At 39.7% G+C, this 20,585-nt stretch overlaps 1 protein-coding gene and 2 pseudogenes across 1 annotated transcript; 2 read left to right on the top strand and 1 right to left on the bottom strand.

Moving 5' to 3' along the window:
- LOC149027144 (exocyst complex component EXO70H1 pseudogene) lies at positions 1-2,314 on the top strand (annotated as a pseudogene).
- A 2,018-nt stretch (positions 2,315-4,332) lies between these two features.
- Positions 4,333-7,545, bottom strand: LOC149027143 (exocyst complex component EXO70H1 pseudogene; annotated as a pseudogene).
- Positions 7,546-18,094: 10,549 nt separating this feature from the next.
- Positions 18,095-20,531, top strand: LOC149027142 (exocyst complex component EXO70H1-like). The gene has a single exon (XM_089146462.1). It carries the CDS (start codon positions 18,197-18,199, stop codon positions 20,120-20,122), a length of 1,926 nt encoding a protein of 641 aa, XP_089002588.1. The 5' UTR covers positions 18,095-18,196; the 3' UTR covers positions 20,123-20,531.
- The last annotated feature ends 54 nt before the right edge of the window (positions 20,532-20,585 follow it).

The raw sequence follows: 20,585 nt of genomic DNA, 5'->3' as shown, positions 1-20,585 counted from the left end.
AGCTCCACAAGGATTAATGCGACCTGCAACTCAGCAATTGGCGCCTGCACTAAGTTTCTTCAAGGACACTTGAGCTTCCACTTCCACTACTACTACTTAACCAGAAACAGATCATCCAGTCCTCATCTGCAGCTAGATCACCACCTTCTCAGAATCCATGATGGAAGAGAATATGGAAGAAATCAACTTCATCATCAACAAGTGGGATCCTAACTCCTCCATTTTTGCCAAAGCCACCTCTCTCTTCCAAGAGAGCCGATTCGAAGCCACCAAATTCCTCAACTCCGTCAAGCAATTGCAGCAAGCCATGCATTTCTATTCCACCAATCACTACTCTCATCAACTCGTTCACGCCCAAACCCTCATGCAGGTCGCCATGAACCGTCTCGAGAAGGAGTTCTACCAGATTCTCTCCTCCAATCGTCATCACCTCGCCCTGGAAGATGAAAAATCTGGCCCAAATGACTATATCTTCTCCAATCTCGCCATGTCCGACCTCAGTTCCATCGCCGACTGCATGATTTCGTCGGGCTACACCAAAGAGTGCGTCAAGATCTACAAAATCATTCGAAAATCCATCGTGGACGAAGCTCTCTACAAACTCGGCTTCGAGAAACTCACCCCCTCAGATACCCAAAAGCTGGATTGGGAGACACTCGAGACCAAAATCAAGAACTGGGTCAACGCCGTGAAGATCGCAGTGAAATCGGTCTTCCACGGCGAGAGAATCGTCTGCGACAACGTCTTCTCCAGCTCCGATTCCATCCGCCAGTCATGTTTCTCAGATATAACCAAAGAAGCAGCCTTCCATCTTTTCCAGTTTCCAGAATTCGTCGCCAGGTTTCAGAAGTCACCGGAGAGGATTTTCAGAATGCTCGACCTCTACGATGCCATCTATGAACTCCTGTCAGAAATCGATGCTATCTTCTCCTACGACTCCACTTCTGTTGTTCGTTCTCAAGTTCATAATTCACTCTCGAAACTAGCCGACACAGTTCGGTTACTGCTATCGGAATTCGAATCAGCCATTCAGAAGGATTCATCGAAAACCCAAATTGCAGGAGGTGGTCTTCATCCTCTCACTCGATACGTCATGAATTACCTGTCTTTCCTCACCGATTACACCGGAATTCTTTCGGATATTTTCGCCAATTTTCCATTGACGGAGTCTCTGCCGGAGTCTTATTTCCAGAGCCCTAAGGAAAACCCATCCTCAATATTAGCTACTAGGATGGCTTGGATCATATTGCTACTCCTCTGCAAGCTCGATATCAAGGCAAAGCTATATAATGACTCGGCCATGGCGTATCTGTTTCTCACCAATAATCTTCATTACGTGATGAAGAAAGTTAAAAATTCCGGCCTCTGTCTTCTGCTTGGAGAAGAATGGGTTTTGAAGCAACAAGGAACGATGAAACAGTACGAGGCGAGCTACGAACGGCTGGGATGGAGCAAGGTGTTATCGGCCTTACCAGATGTTACGGTGGTTGCTACAGCGATGACGTTAGAGGAGGCGAAGAGGTTCTTCAAAGACTTCAATCTGGTGTTCGAGCAGACTTGCAGAGATCAGTCGTCGTGGGTGGTGACTGACGGCGAGCTTAAGGAAGAGATTCAGGCGTCCATTGCCAAGAAACTCATACCGGCGTACAAAGATTTCTATGACAGGTTTGAGCCTTCGGTGAGATTCAAGAAGGATATGGTGAGGTCAGGTTTTGTCAAGTTTGCTCCTGAAGATCTAGCGAATTACTTATCAGATTTGTTCCATGGAACCGGAACTCCGAAGAATGCTTCATCGAGTCTTCACCAGCACAAAGGCGAGTGAAGCTTTCAAGAATCCAGTTGGGTCTTGATCCAAACTCATGGAGGAGCAAGGATAAGTAATCTCATTGTACAGTCGGAATTTCTTTTAGTCATATTGAACTGTGGAATATTGTTTATGAATGGATCCTTATGTTACAGTATCAACCATTCTTTGTTTGCTTCAAAGAATTTGCTCAGTTCCACCGATCCCAAAAACAACGAAACACCCGTGACGGACTTGACAAGTGTGCAAAAGCTCAGAGTTAGATGGAATATGTTGAATTAAGTCTTTTAACATATTCTATGTTAGGTTGGCCTAATCTTCTTTATAGAGTATAAAATCCAAAGAGGTCTTGTTTGATCTGCTTGTACCACATCTCTCCCTTAGGTTCCCCCTACCCCGGCCGGGCCCCTAGTCACTATGATTGATGTTACAAAGGCCGGAAAAACAATAGTTAGACCCCAATAGGCACATAAAAAATACATTCTTCAAATTGATGGATGATTTAAATAATTAGTTGGTGAAACAAAGTTGTTACGGCTTACAAATAACTTTTGAGTTTTTTTTACGTGTGGTCCTTCTCATGAACCACAACCAGATGTTGATGTTGGGTTCATTTCATGCCATGTATTACGTGTAGGTTCTAACTAGACTAACGCCATTAATCGCCGTTAATATATTCAAATTTCAAATCGGGAAGGATCAAAATACCCCTCATGTTATTTAATATTTTGTGTTATAACTTAAATACCCTTTTAACTATTCACAAAAGGTAACCATTATATACTACACAATGTATTTATAATCTGAGGGCACTTTGGCCCATTTACGCTTGAAATTTGGATATCTTTAATAGTGACTAATGGTATTAGTCTAGTTAGGATCCACAAGAAATATATTGTACTAAGGGACCCAATATTAGTTATGATCCACTAAAAAGACCCACACGTTAAAAACTAACATGCATACACCAAATTATGTCACATTACAGCACAATGGGTAGCAGCTTCTTTATAGAAGCGTAAAGTCCAAAGAGGTCTTGCTCGGCCCTTGCTCCTTCTAGGTAAGGGTGTCAATCGGTACAGTTTCGGTACGGAACTAACTTTGAATATTGAAAACCAGAACCATATCGTACCGAATTTACATGGTACAGTATGGTTTTGATATTTGCAAAAACGGTTTCAGTACTAAGTCGGTGTGGAAACGGTTTAAACACTCTATCTAGTGCAGTACAATTTAAGTACAAACAAACACATGCCACTTTTGTTATTAGTTCATTGAGATCCTAATGAAATTGCGATCAAACAATCGATAAAATATGAAATTAACAAAGACAAAACAATTAAATTTAAGAAGAGGAATGAATGACGAAAACAGAAATCTGAAATAGGAAATTATGGATAAGGTAATGGTAAAATGTTTTAATTGTAAATTACATTTATAATCCTTAATTTGGTACGGTACCAATTCAGTATGGTTTTGATACATACCAACGGTATGAGTACTTAAAACCGAAACCGTACCGAAGAAATTTGGTTTCGGTCCGTACCGTACCAAATTTTGAACTGTGCGGTTTTAGACTGTATGGTTTGGTACGGTTAAGACAGTTTCAATACACAATTGACACCATTATTTCCAGGACCTCCTTCCACATCTCTCCCCTTACCTCCCCCTTGGCCTATGGACCCCAAAGCACTATGACATGTATAATAGTCGGGGACAAATTAGGCTCTATTAGGCACATAAAACACCTACTTTCGATGCAATAGATTATTCAAATTGGTAGATGATTTAAATAATCAATTGGTTACGACTTACAACTATTTTTATAAGAAATAATCTCAACATTCTATAACCGAAAAATTAAATAATAGATTATGCGCAATTCGAAGATTTTAGTAATTATTTTGACAATATCATAGAATATTGATGCTTATACCTAAAGGGAAATAATATTGTAGTTAAGTTTTTTTTTTTTTTTTTTTTTTTTGGGAACTGAGGTTCATTCGGGCCAGCTTGCGGGCACCACGATTTACTTCCTCAGGGGGAGCTTTATATTAATGCCGCCGAGTAGGTGCGAACCCAAGATCTCCCTTAGGGAAGTTGGGTCTTTAATCGCTATAACATAACACTTTTTTGGCTTGTAGCTAAGATTCATTCGTGTTAAATCTGAATGCCTGACACAAACGAAGGAACAAATAATACAATCTGATCCTTTCATTTTGGAGTTTGATCTGAAATAGGATATATACTTCCTTAAATCATCATCAAGATTCAGGCCTGCAGCTAACTCATTACATCACCTACTTTCAAGCAGTTTCAAGTAGAGTTATCCCTTTACAGTGAATCTCGACTTTCAATTAAGTTTGAACAAGGATTTAAAAACCCATCGTGACAAATGCAATTGCAAACGTCATTGGCTATAATTCTGTATCATACATAGGGTTGAAAACATGATGTTTGAATCGGTTGAATTACAAGGTTTTGCTTGCTGGAGAATTTTTCTGCATTTTCTTCTTTACTTGGTCGTTTTTGTTTCAGTTATTGCTTAGCATACAAGCAAGGATCTTGAGGTCTTTAAAGGGATCTTGAAGTTTGGTTGTAAATGATAAATCAAATTAAGTGTTTACATCAATCTCAATACTAATATTATTGGGATTCTTTTCCACACTAGTTGAATAAGTGAATCAAATTTAGTTTTAAATATAAACAATGGCATGCTTTTATGCAATCACCAACCAGGAGAGGGTTGAACAAGTTATTAAAATGGGTGGCTTCCTTAGGACCTGCATCTGGGTGGCGTGCACACGAAGGAAGGAATGAGAGGAATTTTTGTTTGGGTGGAGTAGTAGAGAAGGAATCTATAGAGAGGATTCAACTATGTGAAAAAATGATGATTATGAGGTATTAATTAATTACTACCAAATGCTTATCACCGCCAAGTCAAAATGATATTAATTGGTAATTCCTTGTAGGGTTGTTTTCCAACATTTCCAATATGAAGCGTCTTAGTTCTTGTACTTTTCAAAGAAAAGTAAGGATGTGAATCCCATGAACATGCGTGTAATTATACTTTAAAATAGAGATGACAGAAAGTATGCAGAAATACTTGAAAAACAAACATGGTCAGTGCCTGGATTTTTCGTCATAGCTTCTGTTTCTTGCATGGCTCCTGAACATGCAAATTGTAACACGAAGGAGCTCTTTTGACTCCAGATTACTTGATCAATAGACTATGGGCAGATGCAGTTGTTACACGAAAGGAGTTATTGTTTATGTTTGTTCATCATGCATAAACTCATATTGGGAGTAATCATTTTCTTACCAAGAAAAGAAGTGACCATCCAATACCCAAGAGATAAGGAAATTAAGGAGAGAGAACTGAAAGTTTCAGCCACTGATCATGCACAAATCGACAAAAACAAATTTGATGACGAAAAGCTTTTGATCCAATTTTCTATGTAATCTGTTTCCAACAAAATCTATGCAATCAATGATGGATTCACATCTGGGTCCCCGAGCCGGAAGTCTTTCTCTCTCTAATTAGTGTGCTCAGGGGCTCAGCTGCTTCCGTCGTGCATTGGAGAAGAACTTGCCGCCGACGAACCTCCGGGCCCGTAAAACAGGTCTGACAAGTAATTCTCCAGATCATCAGGACAAAACCTAATAACTGACCCTAAATCGTTCGTCCTTCTCACCATGTCCTCATACTTGTTATAGAAATCCCGGTAAGCCGGCCTCAGTTTCTTGGCTATGGATAACTTAATCTCTTCCCTAACCTTTCCGTCCGTGACGACCCAGGAAGACTGGGTTCTGCATACGTGCTCGAACGCCGAATTGAAGCTGTTGAAACACTGCTTCGCTTCCTCTAATGTCATCGCGGTCGCCGTTAGATCTTCTGGTATAGCCAAGAACACCTTGCTCCATCCAACACGCAGGTAGCTCTCTGTGTACTGTTTCACCGTCGCTCTGTGTATGGATATCCAATTCTCCCCTAAAAGTAAACCCAGATTAGAGGTTTGGACCTTCTGCAACACATACTCCAGATTATTGGTGAGGAAGAGATAGGCCAAAGCAGAGTCTTTGTATAGCCTTGCCTTGACATCGAGCTTGCAGAGAAGCACCAATATGATCCAAGCCATCCTAGTGGCCAACGGCGGCAACGATGAAGAATTGTGTTCAGAAGAACAAGAGCTATCAAAGTAAGATTTTGGCAGATATGCGTTTTGCGGCAACGGGCAACTTGCAATTATACCGGAGAGGATACCTCTGTAATCTGCGAGGAAAGAGAGGTAATTCATTGCGTATCGAGTGAGAGGATGAATCGAACCTCCAGGGATGGGGGTTTTGGATGATTCGTTCTGAATTGCGGATTCGAAGTCCAATAGCATGGATCGAACGGTATCGGCCAGTGTTGTGAGTGAATTCAGAGCTTGGGAACGGACCTCAGAGGTGGATTCAGGGGAAAAGATGAAATCAATGTCGGGGAAGAGTTCGGCTATGGCATTGTAGAGGTCGAGCATTCTGAATATCTTCTCCGGGGACTTGTGGAACTTGGCCACCGATTTGGGAAACCGGAAGAGAAGGATGGCTCCTTCCTTTGTGATATCCGAGAAACAGGACCCTCGGATTAAGTCGGAGCTAGAGAAGACGTGGTCGCAGACGATTCTTTCACCGTGGAAGAGGGATTTGACTGCAATCTTGACGGCGTTGAGCCAGTTTTTGATCTTAAGCTCCAGGACATCACAATCCATCTTACGAATCTGCGAAGAGGTAAGATGCTCCACTCGGAGGTTGTAGAGAGCCTCATCTACGATGGACTTTCTCATGGTCTTGTATATGTTGACACACTCTTTGGCGTAACCCGAAGAGATCATGCATTCGGCGACGGAGCGGAGGTCGGCCATGGCGAGAGCAGAAAACCCCTCGACTTGGGAGATGGATTCTCCGGCAATCTGAATCTCATCCTCGGAGCTGGGGTCTTCTTCGTAGTCAGAGACAGTAGTAGTACTACTGGATCGAGCGGAGACACTGGATCGAAGGGAGATGGATTCGGGGTCGAGGTGGTCGCGGTTGGAGGAAAGAATCTGATAGAACTCCTTCTGGAGACGCTTCATGGCGATCTGCATGAGGTTTTGAGCGTGGAGGAGCTTGGCAGAAGAGCTGGAGGAAGAGGAGGCATAGAAATGCATGGCTTGCTGCAATTGGTTGACGGAATTGAGGAATTCCTTGGCTTGGGAGCGGCTCTGGTAGAAGAGAGAGGTGACTCTGGCGAAAGTGGAAGAATTGGGATCCCACTTGGTGATAATGCGTTTGGCTTGCTCCACCTTCTCATCAGCCGTGGATTCTGAGAAGCCATCGGTGGGAGTGGAAGAAGGTGTGCCTGTCAGAGTAGCAGTATTACTAGTAGGACTAGTACTAGTAGTGCTGTGGGGTGATTGAGACGACGAAGAAGAAGAAGAAGAAGAAGAAGCAGTAATGGAAGAGTGAATAGAGGAACTGATCAAGAAAACATTTCTCAACCTTTTTAATGGCGCCATGCTTGCAGAGTTGCAGTGATTAAGGTAATTAGGGAGTTGGAAGTTGAAGCAAGCCAGCTAGCGAGGCATGAATGTATATATTGTACTAGTGGATGTGAATCCAGTATAGACCTTAGTAATTGAATATATATATATAATAATAGATCGATGGACGGAGGGAGGAAAGAATGAAGAAATTAAGGGAGCTAGGGAGCCACGTACGCATGCATGGTAGTAGTACAGATGATTTTGCTTGGTACGCGGCTGGTAAATGATCATGTGTTGTTGTATTGGGTGGAAGGAAACTGGAAACACGGTGTGTGCTGTGTCAGTGTGTGTGTGTGTATATGAACTCGTGAACTTAATTTGTAGATCGATTGACTTTGAATATTTGAATTGAAGTTGGGACGCAAGTCTGGTGGTCTCTCTTAGCTCTACTCTCCTTCCTGTAGCCTGCAGCAGCAGGGACCAGTGAGTGTCCGAGTGACGAGAAGACAAGGAAGGAACAGTTAAATGAATGAATGGATGGATTCAGACTCACCTGCAGGTATCAGACTTTTGAGTTGCTGATTGCTGTGTGGGGCCGATCTATTAATAAGTGAAAGAGATATGATTTGGCGGAAGCAGCAAGTCTAAAATGGAACCCACGCGTTGAAAGTTGAGACTCGACTGTTTCATTTCATATATATACTTTCATGCATGGCCGGGGCCAGGGGGATATTTCTTACCAAAATACCCCGACTTTACTAATTCCTCCCTCACCTAGTCACGTGTATATATTATATATTATCACGACTCTATCTGGATTCTGCCCACCAACAAACAACCTCGCCGCAACCGCAACCGCGTAGAGACTAGAAAGACCAGATGACCATTCAATTTTTTCTGTCCTAGCAGTGTGAAACTGTGCGTGTACACATCAAATAAATAAAATCCAACTTCCACCTTCCAACCAAGGAACCAAATCTCGCCACCTGGCGGACCGGCAAAATCTCGGCGAGATTTCGTCGATTTACCTGGGCTGAAAGCAGTGTGCAGACATGATGCAACAATTCTTTAATCTGACAAGGAAGAAAAAGGAGAAGAATCCATTGCCCAAGACACCGCCTTCATGCCTACCTGTTTCGACCCATACATCAAAATTTCTTTCCAAGATGCATGATATGTTTTGTTAACAACTTTATATCCAATTTAAGGTGGAGAATATATAAAAGAGCCTCAGTTCGCATTCAAGATGAGTGATTAGGGTTTCAGACATTCAAGAATGCGTCCAGCGGTTACTTGCGGAGCCTTTGGTATTGTCTACCCTGCTCTCATTATATTTCAGCTTTCAACTTAATAAAACATTTGCAGGTGAAGAACGTGAGGTGTTGTATGGTTCAAAGCTCAAAAAGGTTAAAATTCATCTTCCATCACTCACCTCGTTTTCTCTTCCAACTGCCGCGGTGCTAAATAGCACCGCCGTTGCTTCTACTTCTTTCTTTCACTTTCTCTTTCGCTCTCTTTCTTTCCTCTTCTTCTTCTTCTCCTCTTTCAACTCCAGTGATATTAAAAAAAATTTGTTTTGCCCCCTGGTTTCGGTTTGCCAAGGGGCGAAATCACCGAAATTCGGCGATAAAATGTTCCATGCTTCCAACTTCCATATGTTGATATGCAATGCGTAAATAATTGACGGTTAAATGCATGTAAGGGTGTAAATAAATAATCAAAATTCACTCTCAAATTTACATTCACATCTGTTTAACGATATTCAAATTCGTCCTTTAAGTTACTTATTGGAATTTATTTTTCTTATTTTTATAATTTTTTAGTTGAGATATGTGACTATTTTTATAGATTTTCTACTAAAACAACTACTAAAATTGTTAAATTCTTAAATTTCAAATCTAGCCTCACAAATAAAATGGTAAAGATTGGAACAAGTAGTCGAAAACTTGTATTCATGCCCATGTAGAATAATCTACTTAAAAAAATAATTATGAAATTATTAGCCGAATATAATACCGGTCCACCAGGTTAGACCACAACAAATTAGACAGTTTGTCTACTCTAGAAGATCACCCCTCCCTTCCCACACCTAAAAAAGAAAAAGAGAAAAAAACCCTTTATAACTTTAATTCATTAAGCGCATGACAGTGCTTCTGGGTGTTTTCGTGTTTTGATATTTGAGAAACTTAGTAGAGTTAAAACTGCTTCAACTATTAATCTTCTATTGATGCTTGTAAGTTGTAACACTACTTATGCGTAATTAATCGAACCACCTCTTTAGTTGAATAAAACGTAAGCAAGATTTTCAACAATATCAAATTAAACAACGACTAATTAACCTCTCAATCATATCCCTCCCCCCACTTTTAATCATATGATGAAGAAATATTACTTCTACGGTAATCTTAGTTTTAAGCCATGCATGCTTCCTGAACAAGTCAGAAACATAATAATTCTTATTATGGAAAATCTTTTGTCTAATCTAATCCAAAATCATATTAAATAGACCACTTCTGTTATCAAGTTTATATCTTGACGCATAATTGATGGATTACGAAAATCAAGTTTCAAATGAATAAGTTTTCTTTCTTGCCCATATTATCCATATAACCTCCACTTGAAGAACACATTGACTTCCTTAAATTAAGCATTGACACAGCTGTGAAACAACTTCTCTAAGCTATAATGAAATCAATAGGATTAATATCGTATCGGTCTTTTACGTGATAGATCCAAGCATGCATCAAATTAACTGGTCTTGGAATATTACCCACCAGCCAAAACTTCTCTTGAAGTTGAAGTTGAAGTAAATTAAATGTTACAACGTATAAATGGAAGAGTGACAAGCGATATTGCAACTTGCCATTTGGTTGGATGGGTTTCACATAAAAATAAAGAAAAACTCCATTGATTATATAAAATATGTTGACACACAGGGGCTGGTCAAACTAAGCTAATTGAGTCTGATATCTTCCCTGATTAACTCTTTATATATTGTTAAACAATAGTAATAGTTCATAAGCACATGTCTATAATGGATATGAACTACGTTTTGAATCTATAACTTTTATAAACATATCCCTGTTTTTATTGAAACTTCTAAGAAAATTGTAATAATTCATGTTTGAATATGTATTATATTAAAAAATTAAGAGAATATGTTTTTTTGGAGTAAATTATATGTAGACCCTTGGCTCTACAATCAATTACATCTATTACTATTGAAGAAAAATCAATTACAAATACTTCTTTACTGTTAAGTAGCAAAACTAAATCATGATATATAGTAACAATAAGAAGGTATCTGTAATTGATTTTTTTTTTAAGGATAGTAGATGTAATTGATTGCAAATTTAGGGGATTTGTATGTAATTTGCCCAATTTTATCTTTTCTCTTTTAAGTTTTTTTTTTTTTTTTCAACATCACCCATCTCATCCTTTACTGTTGTGTTTTAGAATTTGATAAATTATGTTATAATCAAGACTTAATTTATAATGTAAAAGCATGCAATGAACATTAATTTACTATGGCCACATTGAGTTAGGTTTCTCTCTATCAGAAGATTGTTCTTCCTTTACATTTCTTCACCATATATTTAGGAGGAAAATTCATCTCTAGTTCATCTTGTTAGTACTCATAAGTAGATCTTCTTCCTAAATGAGTGATGCGAAAATATGAGGAAAGTACAATCCTCTACACCTTGCATAAATTAAGCAAATTGTCTAATAAAATTTATGCTAACACACACTCTCTCTCATGACTTCCAAAGACTATGGCATTAGTGAAGCCATGTCCCTCAATAACTAGGGTTACAATCAAAACCTTATTTTTAAGGAATAGTAGTTAAAGTATAATTAAAAACTAACTCATCAATTCCTAAAATTCCTCTGCATTTATTCTCTTCTCTTACTCCACATGTGGCCTAGGGAATTTGGAAAAGCTCATAGCTCATTCCTTAGCCTTCTACACAATTAGTTATTTTTATTCAATTAGGTATCCTTTCTCTTTCACAATTTATTCAATTAGGTATTCTCTTTGTTTCTCAATTTATTCAATTAAGTATTATTTATCTTTATTCAATTAGGCTCTCTTTGTTATTCTTTTTATTTGATTTTATATTGTGAATGAAATATTAATAATTTGTAGGATAACTAATTATGTACCATGATTCCTTTAGTTTGCATCTAGTATTTTATGTTAAAATCATATGTTTTTTCTTCTTTTTGTAATGTTGATTTTGTAAGATTTTTTTTAATAAGAAAAAATTCATTAAAACTTAAAAGATTTATTCTTTAAGATTTTTTTTCTTTTGTCTTTTAATTCATTTATATTTTATAAAGATAAAATATCATTTTCAATAATTTTTTAAAATTTTCAATACGTGGATTCATGTCTCAATATGATAAATAATTAAAAGGACCCCTTAAGGTACACATGAACCCAAAAGAAATAAAATAAAAATAAATCTTCTGGGGCGCCCATCCTAGCCGCCATCAAGCGACTGCCACCAACCCTTTTAATGGCGCCATGCCCGCATATGTGGCGTTCAATTAATTAGTGATTCAGGTCTGGGAGTTTGAAGCAAGCTAGGACTAGGAGGGCATTAAAGTATTGTTGTGGACGGAGGTGAGGTATAAAGTATAATAATATAGATCGATGGATGGAGGGAGGGAGGAAAGAGTCCAGAAAGGTAGCCGCCATGCATAGTAGATTAGATAGCTGGTACATGAATATGATCATGTGTTGGCCAGGTGGAAACACGGTGTGGAGGAGATGTGAACTCGTGAACTTTGCAGATTGACTGACTTGGTATTGAAGTTGGAAGTTGGAAAGCAAGTCTGGTCTCTCCTAGTTCAACCCTACTCTCCTTCCTGTATCCTGTAGCCTGCAGCCTGCAGGGAGTGTGCGAGTGAAGATCTAGAAGGAAGGAAGAAAGGAAGGAACAGTTAAATGGATGTTGAGTTGAGTTCAATTCAATCAGCTCAGCTGGGTAACTGGGTTCGTAGTTGGTACTTCGTAGACAGAACAGAAGCCTGGAAGGTGTGGCTGCAGGCTGCAGGCTGATTCAGACTCACCAAGAATCTGACTTTTCAGGTGTACGTACGTGGTGGAGACGTGTATATGCAAGTTTCAGTTGCTGTGTACGTAGGGATCGACGACTTGATCATAAAGTCAAGAGATATAGATATGATTGGGCTGAAGCAACTCTAAAATGGAACCCACGCGTTAATTTATACTTGAATGTTTCTTACTCTCATGCATGCATGCATGCATGCATGCAGGGCCGAGGATATTTCTTACCAACATAACACGATGACTTTACTAATTCCTCCCTCACATATCACATGTAAGTATGTATATACGACTTTGTCTGGATGGATGCTTCTGGCCGGCGAGAAACAGCGTAGCCGCAACCGCGGAGAGAGGGAGACCAGATGACCATTTTTTCTCTCTCCCAACAATGTGAAACTGTGATAAAATCCAACTTCCAACCTTCAAAAGCATGTGTAAATAATTGACTGTTACATGGATTAAAATGTTGGTCCACCAGCTCAGACCACAACAACCCCCAAAATTATTATTATTATTTTTTCTTCTGTAATTTCTTTTCCACCTTAATTTTTTCTTTCATGCAGGTCAAGATTTTGTACGTATCATGTTCATGTGTCGCCCCTTCTGGGATTTTGCTTAGTGTCTAGATGGCCGCCACAGAGGATTAATTTCCATATTGAATTCTTGTGAATGAGAATTCCAAGAAATCAATTAAGTTTGAGAAAACCCCTGCAGCAATTCCAGTTAGTGTTATCAGAATAGAGTAGATCGCCTGGGATCCACCTCTCTAGTTCTAGTAACTTCAATTCCATTATATTCCTCAGCTAGCTGTATACACATTTTCAAACTCCGTGTACCGCGTAGAACTACCTCTTGCTGATGCAGTTCAGGACATCCTTCAACAGGGAGGCTCTGGAAACGAATTACTCCATGTTTTCGTTTTACAGAGACACCCAAAGACTCCTCAAGCTAGCTTTCTGAGAGACCTATACAAGTTTCTGTGGGCGTGTGGAGACTAGCTATCGATAAAGTGAAGGGCTGGACGACAGAAAGGTCATTAACATTTACGTGTTGAAAGTTGCATGTCACACTCCCAGAGGCACCATTCATGGGAGATTAATATTTTTGCCGACATACCAGTATAGTATATACCGGCCACTTGCCTTAGATATGACAGGCCAGAAACAACCTTGACTGCAAACGCGGAGATCGAAAGAGACCAATTAACCAATTTTGACCCTCACCAAGAACCTTTAGATTACATAATATTTAATTGAAAAACAAAGAAGACCTACCAATAACCAACCACGTACCTTTCTGTTTCAAGAATCAGTCGTCTTTCATTAATGTCCCCTGCTTTCTGTCCCAAGAATATGAAACCGTAACTCTTAACACATGACATAAGATATCAAAGTTTCAAATGAATTAGTTTTCCTTCTTGCCCATATTATCTATGTATCCTGCACTACTCAAAGAACACATCAACTTACGTATGCATTAACACAGCTAGCTGTGAAACAACTTTGCTAGCTACTTGTGAAATTAATGTGGTTCTCAGTATATATCATATCAATGCTCTACATGATGGATCTAGGGCATGCATCAGCCTTTTTTTTGTTGTTGCTGGTCGTGGATTACCTACCACATAGAAGTACTACTGTTTTTTTAAGTTAAATTAAAGTAAACCTAATCACCGTTTTCATTTATTAATGAATTACACACCCACTAAAACTGTTCTTCAAGTTAAAGTAAATCAAAATGTTACGTAGAGTGGTACCAGTAATTGGAAGCCACAAATACTTGTTTGCAGCTTGTTTTGGAAACACGTACGTTAGAGACAAGAGTTATTAGGTTATATATGAAATTATGAATATACAAATTAAGATTTGAGAGACGTGATTGATCTTCTCCTCAATTCCCATGCAAGCCCTCCACCCATGACGAGAATATATTCATACAGGTACACGTGTGTGCTTGCTTTTTCTGCCCTCCGTTGTTGTTGTGTTTTTCTTTTTCTTTTCTTTTTTTGATGCTTCATTTGAAAATTTATTCTCCTAGCAAATGGAAGGGTGACAAGTATAGGTTTTATATAAAAAAATTAAAAATTAAAAAAAAAATTCCATCGAGGTTGACATAAAATCTGGTGAAATTTAAACTAACGGAGTCTGATACCTTCCTTGATTAACTCTTTATATATTCTTAAACAATAGATGTAGTTGCCTCTATGGGTTGAGCTCCCAATTGAGTGGCCTCTGTACAATTTTTAGCTTCTGCAATTATGCCTTAAATGATCTTTTCTCTTACGAAAAAAAAAAGGGTTATACTTCATAAGCACATATATATAATGGATAAAATAACAAAAATACATAGAGTAAGTTTTGAATCTGCAACATATCCATTTTTTTTGACTTTTACAAAATTTTAATAAATCATGTTTGAATATATATTATATTAAAAACAGACGAAACTTGATCGACGGGATCAACTAGATGTTTGAACCTTGCTCAATGGTGTAAGGAAGACAGGGGCACTTGATCGAACAAGATGTCTGTGTCGAGAGGCCATGTCTCGCTTGCTCACACAGAAAGAGTTAACAACAGAGCATCCGACAAGTTGTCTGAACTGATTCTTGGTGACATTGATACAATAGTTATTCTCCAAAAGCCTCCATTGGAGCTTGAGGATATCCTCACATCGAACCTACTGGCTGAGCTAGCTTAGTTGGTGTTTGTTTTGTTTCCGCTGTGGTGGTTTTGACCCTATTATTGTACCCCAAAAAAAAAAGTTTGATTTTTTTCTTCTTTGTTTTTCTTTTAATTTTGGTTTTTATCATATCGTTGATCTCTCCCCAATGTTGTGTTTTATTATGGTCAAATGAGTTGGAATCTCTATCACAATCAAAGCATTGTACTCCCCTAACATCTTTCAATTATATATTTAGGAGGGAAACTCACTTTTGAGTTCTAACTCATCTTGTTCGTTACTCAGAATTGAATCTTGCTCCTAAATGGGTAGTGGTAAATGTGGGATGAGGGGAGCACAATCCACCACCCGTGCGTAAGTTAAGCAAGTTGAAATTTATATTAATACACACTCACAACAATTGGCTTCTCTATTGCATGAGGAACCCAATTTATGATTCTCTCCTATTATTTATTACATTTGTTCATATTATTTGGGAGGGGAAGCAAATTTGACGTTGAAACCCAAAGCCCACCACCACCGAGGTTGGTGGTCTAGTGGTGCCAAGTGCACTCTCATGTGGTTTGGTAGTCCCCCTATCACAGGTCCCCCTGTCACAGGTTTGAATCCCCTCTATTCCTCTTGTTTTACACATTGTGCAATTGTGTGTTTTTTTATCTATGTATAGGATAACTACCGGTTTCTGTGGACAATATTAGGCCTCCAATGAGGCTACACTTACAAGGCCAACGTTTGCTTGTGTTGGTAGTTCATGGGACTAATGCTTATATGTATCAAACTCCAAAGTCTAAGAATTGCATGGTGGGGTGCGCAAGATTGCCACCATTGCACTAAATTTTTATCCAATTTATTCCTAACAAAAAAATTTGATCATTTATTTTCTTAGTGAATGTGTGTTCTCACGTCACATTAAAAGATTGAGATTAAATTTATAAAATTAATAAAATTTGAGGAAGACGCTGAAAGTTTTTGTTTCCTTTCTGTTTTAATTTCAACTACTTTTTTTTCTGAAATTTTTTTGGAAGGCTGTGTGATTTCAATGTCGTCTTTTTCTTCTTTTTCCTCTTATTTTTATTTTATTTTAGTGACCTCTATTTAAAAAATAAAAAAAATAATAAAAGAGATAAACTCTGCAATTTCAATGTCTTTCTTTTTTTGCAAATGATTGGAAAGTGGAAGAAAACTTTGATACTTAGTCTAGTTTTACAGCTGTGTGAATTGGATTTCAAGTTGGGTAAAAAAAAAATGAGATGTTTTATCATAAGTTCTAAATTTGAATCGAACATATAACATTCCATAAAGGCTCAATGGACACTTTTTGGAATATATCCCCATCCGAGAAGAGCCAAACTCGTGCTTGTGGTGGTAGCTCATGGGACTGATGCTTACATGTATCAAATAGTTGGGTGGGCAACTGCACCTCCGTTCCTAACATGAAAATGGACTGTTTGTTTTCTTATAGACGTGTGACGTAGTTTCCCATAATACATGAAAAGATTGGGATTAAGTTTACAAGAAAATAAAGAAAAAATCCAAATCCTTTGAAACGACTTGTGAATATGTAAATGGATAAAATCCCTTAATTACAAAAACAAAAACCCAGAGCCCACCACATGACGTCATCGGCAGAAGAAACAAGGAAAGTTCCGTCACTTAGGTAGGTTTTAATTATATTATACTTTATAAGTACGTGGTGTTATTAAAATATAAGTTTTATGGCTGTCGTTTGACTCTCGCCGCCGTCCTAGTTCCAAATAGCCGTTACAGACTTACAGTTAGCGATATTGAATCCATGGAAAGAAATTTCGGCGAATTTCGCCGAAATATCGGCGAAATTCGCCAGTTTCGCCAAGGGGCGAAACGAAACAAGGGAGCGAATCGAGATTTGCGGGATATCGCCGATTTCTCGGCGATATCTCGCCTTTTCTTGCCGAACTGGCGATATCTCGCCGAATGTCGGCGAACCATGGATATCAACTCCGGTCACTCGCTCGTTGTGCAAAGGAGTCCGCGTCTTCCTCGATCAATTGAAGCATCGTCTCTGTCTTCTGGTATTGCCTCTGTCTTCTGGTATTGCTATGTGATTTTGGTTAAAAGAAAAAAACAGATTTCAGCAAAGCCAGCCGTTAGAAAGAGTCTGCTGCACCCTGATTGTAACTGCTGAGTTGCCGGACGGAGAAGTGAGGAAGACGAAGTGATTGCTGAGTCGCGGACGGAGACGTGAGGAAGACGAAGTGAGTCGCCGGACGGAGAAGACGGAGAAGTGAGGAAGACGAGGAGGACTGAGGAAGATGAAGTGAGTCGCCGGACGGAGAATACGAAGACTGAGGAAGACGAAGTGATGAAGATTGAGTTCTGATTTTTTTGAGATTATAAGTTGTGAATTTGATCCGCACGCACACGTGGTTGATGGAGAATAATGGAGTTATTAAAAAAATGAAATAAAAAATATTAAAGATAAACATGAGGCTGAATAACAGCCTGGATAGATTTGTAACTACTGACGCTTTTGCAGAATAACAGGGATATTTATTAGTTTATTAATTTTTTGAATTTCAAAACTTTAAACGCATGCGAGCCATCACTCATCAATCATATCATCATGTTATTTTATAATATATTATTATATAATTCAGGTAAATATCGGCGAAATCTCGCCGAGATTTCGCCAGTTCGCCCGGTTCGCCGGGTAGCGAACCCGGCGAACCGAGCGAACTTTCGTTCCTTGATTGAATCATTGATTTAGTCAATAAAGCATGAGCAATTCCTTATTTCCTTGTACTAAAAATATTTGACTCTGCTTTTACGTCACCGCTTGCAAAACCTCAAACCCGCATTAACTTGGCGTGCACATAATACCGTCGGATTCTGAGACTCAACTCTGACTTTTCTCGGTGTTTAGCACCACCCGGTCCCAGCTGGAGATTTGAATAACTGCGCGTATTTTCTCTCTCTCTCTCTCTCTCTTCTCTCTCTGTGTCTATTTAAAGCCCCACAGCTCTTAACGATTTCTTCAGCCCTTCTCAGCTCTCTCTGATCTAAAAGTAACGAGTACCGACGCCTCCCTCGCATCACTCTCCTCACAGACAGACGTAAAAAATTTGTTAAGAAACCTCTGCCTGAGATTCAGACATGCCGGTTAAAGGGTTCAGAACCGTCTTCTACCATCCATCTACGGATTCTTCAATTGCTTCTACTTCTTCAGCTCCGTCTTCCCGGTCACCATACAGAAACAAACCCTCCACTCCACCCCATGGATTCTCCGAATCCATGATCGATGACAGAGTGGAACAAGTCAAGTCCATCATCACCAAGTGGGATCCCAACTCCTCTACCTTCGCCAAAGTTACTTCCCTCTTCTTCGAGAGCCGAACCGAAGCCAAGGAATTCCTCAAGTCTGTTAACCAACTACAGCAAGCCATGCATTTCTATGCTTCTCATAACTCCTCCTCTGCCAAGCTCATCCACGCTCAGAACCTCATGCAGATAGCCATGAAGCGTCTCCAGAAGGAGTTCTATCAGATTCTTTCCTCCAATCGAGACCATCTCGACCCCGAATCCATCTCCGTTCGATCCAGTGTCTCCGCTCGATCCAGTGTATCTGAGAACGAAGAAGACCCCGGCTTCGAGGATGAGATTCAGATTGCCGGAGAATCCATCTCCGAAGTTGAGAAGTTTTCCGAGCTCGCCATGGCTGACCTGGGTTCCATCGCCGAATGTATGATCTCTTCCGGCTACGGCAAAGAGTGCTTCAACATATACAAAACCATGAGGAAATCCATCGTCGATGAGGCCCTTTACAAGCTCGGTGTGGAGCGTCTCACCTCCACGCAGATTCGCAAGATGGAGTGGGAAGTACTCGAGCTCAAGATCAAAAGCTGGCTCAAAGCCGTCAGGATTGCCGTGAAATCTCTCTTCCACGGCGAAAGAATCGTCTGTGATAACGTCTTCTCCACTACTTCCGAGTTTATTCGACAAGTTTATTTCTCCGATATCACGAGAGAAGGAGCCCTCAGTCTCTTTCGTTTTCCAGAATTAGTGGCCAAATTCCACAAATCACCGGAGGAGATATTCAGATTGCTAGACCTCTATGGTGCCATCTCTGATCTCTGGGCAGACGTCAATTCCATCTTCTCCTACGATTCCACGTCTGTTGTCATCTCTCAAGCTCTGAATTCACTCGTGAGGCTGGGAGACACGGTTCGATCTATGCTATCGGAATTCGAATCTGCCATCCAAAAGGACTCATCGAAAACCACCGTCCCCGGAGGAGCTATTCATCCTCTCAATCGATACGTGATGAATTACCTCTCCTTCCTCACCGATTACAGCGGAATCCTCTCCGATATTTTCGCCAATTGTCCATTGCCGGATAACTCGACTCTGCCGGAATCTTACTTCACAAGCCCTAACCCTAATGAAAACCCATCGTCGGGGTTAGCAACTTGGATGGCTTGGATCATATTGGTGCTCCTCTGCAAGATCGACGGCAAGGCAAGGCTTTACAAAGACTCAGCATTGGCTTATCTCTTCCTCACCAATAATCTCGAGTATACGGTTCAAAAAGTCGAAACCTCCAATCTGAAGCATCTGTTGGGAGAAGATTGGATATCGAAGCAAAGAGCGAAGGTGAAACAGTATGCCGCCAGTTATGAACGGATTGGATGGAGCAACGTGCTATCTGCCATACCAAAAGTTTCGACTGCAACGACGATGACAGTAGAGAAGGTGAAGGAGTGTTTCAATGACTTCAATTCTGCGTTTGAGCAGATATACAGAACTCAGTCGCCGTGGATCGTCACGGACAGAAAGGTTAGGGAAGAGATTAAGCTGTCCATTGCCAAGAAACTCGTGCCCGCGTACAGGGAATTCTATGTCAAGTTTCGGCCCTTGCTGAGAAGCCAGAACGATATGGAGTCAATTGTGAGATTTGATCCAGATGATATCGGGAATTATTTATCGGATATGTTCTACGGGATCGGAACTGATTCGGGCAGTGTTTCCTCATCGGCGCATTCTACTCCAGCGCAGTTGCGTGGGAAACACCGTAGACGTTGAGTGAGACAAACTCGGAGATCCAATTTAAAAGAAGAAACAACGAAAGGGAATAACGGCTGAGAGATTCTCTTGTCTCCTTTCTGCTGTGGAGAGAAGAGAAAGCGAAATAAATATGAACCTTTTTTTTTCTTTCGCACCCTTTTGAAGAAAAGCCCATCCCCGGCTGTAAATATAAAGGAATTTCATCGAACGTTAAATAATATGGAATTTTGATATCTCCCCTCTTTATTCTATTCTATTATATTTTATTTATCAGGTAATGAATGCATTGTTTCCTCTCTTTTTTCGACCGAAAGAAAATTTATATAAAACTCCCTAGAAGTAATAAAAGAATTCTTTAACATAAAGTACAAGAGACAATTCCACCAAATTTTAGAGATATTAAATGATTGAAGAACATCCCCTACCAATGCACAACGGATCTCTGCGTACAAACCTGATGTTAGAATATTCTAAGGAACAT

This window comes from Hakea prostrata, chromosome 1, assembly GCF_041222555.1.
Source record: "Hakea prostrata isolate BN-2017 chromosome 1, UWA_Hpros_2, whole genome shotgun sequence".
Lineage (NCBI taxonomy): Eukaryota > Viridiplantae > Streptophyta > Magnoliopsida > Proteales > Proteaceae > Hakea > Hakea prostrata.
Note: the sequence above shows the minus strand (reverse complement) of the source record. Positions and strands in the feature narration are given on the sequence as shown.